Source organism: Acyrthosiphon pisum, chromosome A3, assembly GCF_005508785.2.
Source record: "Acyrthosiphon pisum isolate AL4f chromosome A3, pea_aphid_22Mar2018_4r6ur, whole genome shotgun sequence".
In the NCBI taxonomy this organism is placed as follows: domain Eukaryota; kingdom Metazoa; phylum Arthropoda; class Insecta; order Hemiptera; family Aphididae; genus Acyrthosiphon; species Acyrthosiphon pisum.
Window position 1 is genome coordinate 30,452,308 of NC_042496.1, and position 7,866 is coordinate 30,460,173.

At 29.0% G+C, this 7,866-nt stretch overlaps 3 protein-coding genes across 3 annotated transcripts in view; 2 read left to right on the forward strand and 1 right to left on the reverse strand.

Annotated features, from left to right (window-relative positions):
- Positions 1-1,475, forward strand: part of LOC107882220 (histone H1-III-like) — a 4,665-nt gene extending 3,190 nt beyond the window's left edge. Inside the window, exons 3-5 of the mRNA XM_029491485.1 lie at positions 710-755; positions 996-1,149; positions 1,214-1,475. Of these exons, the coding sequence (XP_029347345.1) occupies positions 710-755; positions 996-1,149; positions 1,214-1,475 (462 nt within the window). The remainder of the gene's footprint in view (positions 1-709; positions 756-995; positions 1,150-1,213) is intronic.
- LOC100568787 (nose resistant to fluoxetine protein 6) overlaps positions 1-7,866 on the forward strand; it is a 135,475-nt gene that overhangs the window by 58,588 nt on the left and 69,021 nt on the right. The window lies entirely within an intron of this gene.
- LOC100166074 (synembryn) lies at positions 3,095-6,564 on the reverse strand. Its single transcript, XM_001950638.5, has 11 exons — positions 6,145-6,564; positions 5,914-6,053; positions 5,441-5,559; positions 5,127-5,325; positions 4,935-5,046; positions 4,691-4,869; positions 4,469-4,601; positions 4,164-4,401; positions 3,957-4,101; positions 3,776-3,895; positions 3,095-3,712 (listed from the first exon to the last, which is right to left on the reverse strand). The coding sequence occupies exons 1-11, from the start codon at positions 6,223-6,225 to the stop codon at positions 3,571-3,573; spliced, it is 1,608 nt and encodes a 535-aa protein (XP_001950673.2). The 5' UTR covers positions 6,226-6,564; the 3' UTR covers positions 3,095-3,570.

Sequence of the window (7,866 nt, forward strand, 5' to 3'; positions counted from 1 at the left end):
TTTAAAGTTAAGATGAGCGGACTAGTGGATCATCATTTTGTGCGGTACCCCTGTTGTACACTACACTATTCGACTAATGTAAACTTTAAATATGTAAACTAATGTTAACTCTAAAACTTTTTGTAAAAAAATAAAAATGTTATATTGAATTACTCCAAATAATACCTGCTTTTGAATGAGGAATTCAAACTATTTGTCAATAAAAAAATTAAAAAATTATAATAAATATACTAAAAAATATTAATTTTTTAGAAAGATGTTTTTGAACAATTTATAATTATGTAAAAAAAATATTTTCAAAAACATTAATGTTTTGGAGTTAAATGTACCACTTGGGTATTTCTTATATAGAGTATTTTTTAAAATTGATGAAGAACTTCCCATTGTTTTAATCAATTGTTGACTGTTAACTACCACATAATTTTCTACTAACATTAAAAGTTCACCAAAATTTTAGGTGAAATCAGTGTCATGTTTAACAAAGTTTGGTTTTCAATTTTGAATGTATTTAGGCTTGGAATGGTTTATGTTTTTGTTGATGTCAACAATAATTCAAACTTTTAAAGAACAATTAAATTCTATTGGCATGATAGTTCTCATATAATTAAAAAAGCACAGTGGGAATAGGTACATGTGTTACATTTATTGAACTTGATCCTTTTGGTTATTTGATTATCCAGTTCATCATTCTCATATTTATTGTTTTAAGATAATCCCTGTTCATTTACAATCTAAAGCATTAATAGGAATTTGTGGTAAGGAAATCGTATATTGTCCAGCAAACTTTTATCTGAGTACTTAGCTCTATATAATCTAATATTAAAACGCTTGTCAGTAAAAAAAAAACTATTTGTTCAGTATTTGATTATTAATAAAGAACATATTTTTAAAAGTATTCCGATCAAGATTATAAATTTACATTTATAACTCAAAGTTGACTAGAGAAACAAATATCATGATCCTAAAATAATTATTGAAATTTTATTGTATTAAAGGTCGAGCGTTTATTCCAAAACCAAATGTTGATGTAGGCGTTGTGCGTCTTACACCTCTGAAAAAACCAATTATTGATTTACCATTTGACATAATTGAAAAAGTTATCAGGTCTGTGTTTAATTTCAGACAAAAACATTGTATTCGGGGCGTTGAGTGAGTAATTTACATTAAAATTACTAGAATGTACATAATTATTTGTCTGATTTATATTATAAAGGACACTATTTCCAAAACCAGTCAGAGAACAACTCGCTAGCGAATTACTAACGGCCGCAGCAATAGAACCAAGCACTAGACCATTCCAATTAACTGTCAGTGAATTTGGTCGTATCAGTGAGGCGTACATGAATATATGCAAGGAGAAGCCGGACTACATGAAATATAATTACCGTGGACAGAAATCTGATGATAATTGGCCTTTTGTTGAAATTAATAATTCAGATAGCAACGAGAACATAATATCGATAAATGAATATTAATAACAATGTGGTTATTTTATGGCATACAGTAGTTTATGTAGTTAGTAATATTGTTTAAATATTTGTATTTCATAAAATATATTTTAATTCAATTAAATTTACAGAGTATAAATTGTGTTTTCACTTAAAAATACTGGGAAGTCGTGTACCTATATATTCTATATTTAAAATATTACCATGATAAGTCTAAAAGATTGCAGACTAAAATTATTTATACAAAAATTAAATATGCCTATTATAATTTTGTTATTTAGATAAGAAGATAAATAATAGTTAACACTTAATGACATTTTAAATAGTTTCTTTTATGTCGGACACAGCACAATCTACTAACAATACATAGATATCTCAATCCATTGAATATGTTCTAAGGTTTCAACCATTTCCAAATGCCCATTGTTAAATTTTTCTGTAAGATTGTCACGTGTAATGTCAACGTCACATACCTTGTTTAATTATTTTTAAATTAAATTTCTTCATTGATTTGGAAGATGATTTTTTTTTTTCATTCTGTGACTACGTGTTCTTTTTATTAAAGATGTTTCAAGTAACAAAATTTAACGTTCATAATTAGTGTGTTGAAATTATTATTAATAAATTACTTTTAAATATCAATGCACTCTATTTGACCCTGTATAATGTTTAGTAACTGAGGGAATTTTAATCAAATATATTTAACAAACAACAAGATATTTTAATCAATGCAAACCTTCATAGACTAGAAACAAGAATTATTCATTATTTATAAAATTAAAATAATGTATTTTGTGAAAAGAATTGAAAAAGTTTTTGAATTAAGTGTACAGAAATAAAATATAGAATGCAAAAAAACTTTCATTTACTGATTGTTTTCAATTCTAATGGTCAGATGAATAAAATTTTTGATATTTTAAAATGTACTGTACAATAAATAAATATTGCTTAAATAATAATTATATATTTAATATTATAATTTCATTTTCAAAATGATTTGAAATATGAAATTAGTACCCAGTATCATGTATATTGTAATAAAGTGGAAAAAAAACTACGAGTTAAACAATAAAATCTACATTATATAAGTAGTATAATATGAAGATTTTTTTTAAAAATAAAGACACTCATGTTAGCAGACAATTTGAGATTTTTAGTATCATAATAAATATTTTTAGATTTGTCACCATTATTTTTTACTCTCTAAATAAGAAATAGAAAATATCTTTGTATAAATGTTGAACTTTAAAACAATAATCTATCGTTAGAAACATCATAAACATTTAACTTTTTGAATAGATAAAGGAATACACTAAAAATATTTGCTCAACCACTATATTCCGGCCACTCACGAGAGATGTAAATCGTGCCTCAACTAAAAAACGCCAGAGATTGTGCATCCATATCTCACACTGTCCAATGTCGTGACCACAAATTAAGATATACCTTAATTATATATCTTAATTTGTGGTTGTGACTAATGTTTACTGACAACCTGTATGATCACAATCAGTAGTGTATACAGTTTGTATACCTATACCGCACCGAATGTCGGAGTGTGGGGAATGATGCCTCCTGATAATCACTGTCCATTAACTTTAGTCTGAACTCTGCATGCACCATGAATAAAACGGTTTACTTCTCTCTTGGGCCAGAGTATAGGCTCTTTTAAATTTCTACTGTTAATAAAATAATAGATAATGGTTTAGTATTATAAGATTTATACAACAGTAATATTATTATTTTTGGAGCAACAAATAAAAAACTAAATTAGGTGAATTTATTATCCTTTAATTTGATCAAAACAATGAGTGTTTTACATTAAAAATCACCTTCTGAAAATATAATCTATATTAAAAATAATGTGTAACAAAAATTGCAATATTCAATTAAATTTATGAATAGTATGTGCAAAATCAAATTTACTAGATGGCAGATTAAAATGACTAAATTTAAATCTGAAGACATCAGACCTGAACACATGAATTATACCTTTTAGTTAGTATTATATCATACAGGTACCTAAAAGCTAATGAATACCTACTATGAGAAAAAAGTTTGACTACAAGTTTGTTAATAATAAATAAAAATAAATTAATGACTAAATAAATAAATAAACGACTTAATCACTATCATCATCTGGTCCATCTTTATTTTTAATGTTAGTAAAATGATTCATTAATTCTTCTTGAAGTTGAAGAACATGTTCAATAGGTTTTGGTCGTCCATCATCACCAATTTTACACGGCTGTATCACTCCTTCCCTAAATGAAATAGTTTATAATAATAGAAATATAATATGTTAATAATATACAATTTTTAAATACCTAGTGAGTTTATCCATTTTAGAAACCAACTGCATTACTTCGTGTTCTTGTTGTTCAACAGACATGCACTCGAATGGGTTAGGTTTTGGTGGTTCATAACAACCAAGAACTGGATTTATCCTACAAAAGATAACATTCATAAAATTATTGGTACATGTAATAGTTAAAATAGAAACTCAACTGGTCTTTGTATGTTAAGTATTCTTCTGTATCACTATCTTCACTATCTGATGAGTAATCTGGATTTGATGTTTTACAAAGTAATCCTCGATTTGCAAATAAACCAGCTGCATTACCAAATCCTGTATACTTGATCATACGACCCACTAAAAATGATCCAAATTACATTAATAAAAGTATAATACAAATAATATGATAAGTTTCATACCATTTTCTTTACACAAGACAAATAACAGTTCAGCAACCAAGTCGCGAAGACTCACATTGGGAGTAGTGAGCAAACGGCACAATTTATTACGCAATGTATTTCCCTGTTCAGGTCGATTGATAACATCTTTCAATGGAGGTAAAATTTGTTGTCGAACTTCACAACGGAATTTTGCAATAGATCTTGATCCTTTTAATAATACCATCAATGCTGGTGATATATTTTCATATAATGGATTCTAAAATCATTATACCAGATAAAATTAAGGTAAATTATTGTCATCATAATATAATACAATGAAATACCTCTGTACTACACAATCGGGTGTCAAGAAAATTCACTATCACTTTTAAAGCATCAACATCACACCAATGACTTTTCACCAGCAATTGATCCAAACAAAGTGGTGGTACATTAGTCAACAAGTTGACAACATTGCTATAATAAGAATAAATAATGTTAAAAATATAAGTAGAAAAACATATTTTTTTTATTTTGTTTTTAAATATATTAAATAAGAAAAATACCAAATGATGTTATCTTGAAATAATGGGACAAAAGTTGAGGTGACGAGTAGATCACGTAATATAGAAATCAATCTAATCCAAATTGAATAATCGTCTTCCTCAGATGATTCACTGATTGGGATTACAGTCAAGTTGAATAAGGTTTTCAGTATTTCACAGCTGAGTAACACATTATCTTCCTTAAATATTATTCATGTTGTCATTAAAAATGTCAATTGTTTTAGTAGGCAAATAAAGAAGTTACCTGTAAGCTAGATGAATTGTTTTTGGATGCATCTTCAATAGTGTCACGTAATATATTGTCCAAGACTTCTGTTAGGTACGTGAGACCATGTAACTCTTCTGTAATTTTTAATCTAAAATAAAATAGTTAGTACCTAAATACACACAAAAAAAAGAAAAAAGAATTGAAATTAAAAATGCATTAAAAGTGTACCTTATGTCCTTGTTAAATGCTGTTAAAAGAAATAAAAGTTTGATGTCAAAATATTTGATGACATACGGAATATTCTGTTCAAAATATGTTCTTAGTCTGAGCACAATGCAATCGACCGTGTTATTCGAACAGCATACTTCTTGTGCAGTGTCACAATTATAAACTATATTACACAGACATTTCAGGCCTTCTACGATAACTGTAGGACAAAATCGCAATATAATTATTTACTATTTAATAGGTAGGTACTATAAAATCTAATTTTCAATTTGGTCAGTATTTATTTTTGAAGAAAGACATTCTCGGTGACTTACCGTCTGTATTTTCAGATGTAATTACTATGCACAACGTTTCTTCGACAAGATTAGCACACTGAAGCAGAATGTTTACGTGTTGTTCAATTATAATTTCTTTTAAATGTGTTTTGTCTCGGCTGTGGATCACAATAATGATTTTTAACATAATATATAATTTTCAAAAAGCAATGTTACCATTTAGTTGCATAATCTAGTTATATATAGTCGAGTGACAAGAATAATTAATAATAATCTGTTCAGTTAATTATATGGTAAAATTATTCTGGTTTAACTCCCATGCGATTTTTCAAATTTTGTTTTGACTTCACGACGTTCCAAAAGTGGTTTTACATAAAAAGTTGAGGGACGTTTTGGATTTTAACCGTCCAAACTGGTCGTATGTGAGCAGCTAATGATTAAAAAAAAAAAAAAATTCGCTTGGGAACTCAACTAGAATTGTTTTTTACTCTGTTATTTTGAGACAAGTTTACCTCAGAAGCCGAATGCACGTTAAACATTGTTTGTGAATACATTTGTAACCGTCGGCCGCCAAACATAGGAACATGGATTCCCATAACTGTTTGAAAGTATTGTCAGCGTGATAGGTGTCAAAATTAAATGTGTTTGTGTGCTATGATGAGAAATCGAAATACATTATTATGTCCCCGAACACGATGAGTACTAAACCCGATGAGCACTAAAACAATGTATGCATAACTCACCTGTTCAACGATGGCTTCGACCAAGACTTTTACTCGTTGGAAATCGTTTTGTTCAATAGCCGCTTTAATTTCAGACGTCATAGTTGTTTTCCGGTATAGGTGTTTTATGCCATTAAATAAAATATGCGACAAGCACTGATCGAAGAGGGTGCACCGTCGATTGTTCTCGAATCAGGTGATGATTAAATAACTGATTTGATTTTAACGCACCTGTATGCTAATGATTAAAAATTTAAACTGACTGGGTAATAACAATAATTGAATACATTAACAGGTACTGCGGAACCGACTTTCGGGCTTGGGTATTCCGATGATTTAACTTATTTTTTCGTCGAAGCTGAAGTGCCGAATACCGAATCGTTATTTATTCGTTATTGACGACGACTGACTAGCGAGCACTACAACAAACTCGCCTTACCGTGTGTAATCTGTATTATCGTTATCATCACTCGATACTGTTATCATCAGTTATCACCCTAGCTGTTATGGATTCGACCGCAGAATAGATAAAATAATATTACGTCAGCCTCAAAGTGTACTGATCAACATTATATTTGTATCAATAGACCGAATTGTCCTCGATCGAGTGTAAAATATTGTGTTTCCAGACATTTAATCGTTTTACATTCGAATTTGTTCTGATATCGTGCGTTTTATTACAATTCACCGTCACTGCCTTTACGAATATAATATGGCACTCTGGCGTCTGCATAACAAGTCAAAGTCTCAAATGTCCATAATATACCCACAACCCATTCGAAATATAATATAATAATATTCTGGCCAAATGATTATTTATAATTTATTTCGTAACTGAATGGGTATAGATGAAGAAGTCGCGAATTAAATGTAATTCATATCACAGCTAGGTCGAATGGGACATCACAATTTTATACTATTTTAAAACATAATATGTTGTGCTGCAGTTATATATAAAAAAAATTATTTTAACGCCGTGAGAAGAGAATGACTCACAACAGTGAACACTTTCGAGTATTTAATGGGAAGTCGTGTATCCATAACAATCATTTAGATATTTGACCTCCAAATTCGTGAAAAAAGTGTCACGGTTTTTTTACTGTTCCGAAAAATGTGGTTTCAGACACAGAAAAGGTGGACAACCTAGGTACCAGTTGTAGTTTTGGAGCGTGTCGTTGTTATATTGGAATATTCAATGATAAGTCATTGTACACGAAAAACGATTCTGACCGGAGACGTTGTGTCATACTCTAGTATAATTAATAATCAAATTTAACGGTTAAACATTTTTCTTTATAAAAATCTAAAATATTTCCCGGCTATAAACAGTGATACTTTCGGTTCAACTTTTTCTTTTTGATAGAGGTAAAAACATGTCTATTAAAATGTCTCATGTTAACCTATGAGAAGAAAAACTTTTATGAATTTCTAACTGAAGAATAATTTGAGAAAATGGCGATGCATTTTGGCAAGTTTTAATTTAAGTCTTAAAAAAGAATAATGGTGAACAGTATCTTTAATATTTTTGAATTTACACATTAAACTTGCAAGCATTTTTTTTACTTGGTGAAATAGTTATCATCCATTATAATTTAAAAAATTTCAGAGGTATTATAGGAATATCGATCTCCTAGCAAATGAGAATCACACTTTTCTACCAGAAAAACATAATAGCATATCAACATATTCTTCGGCGTATACTAGTGATGGGCATAATCGAGATATCTCGAATTTCGATTATAC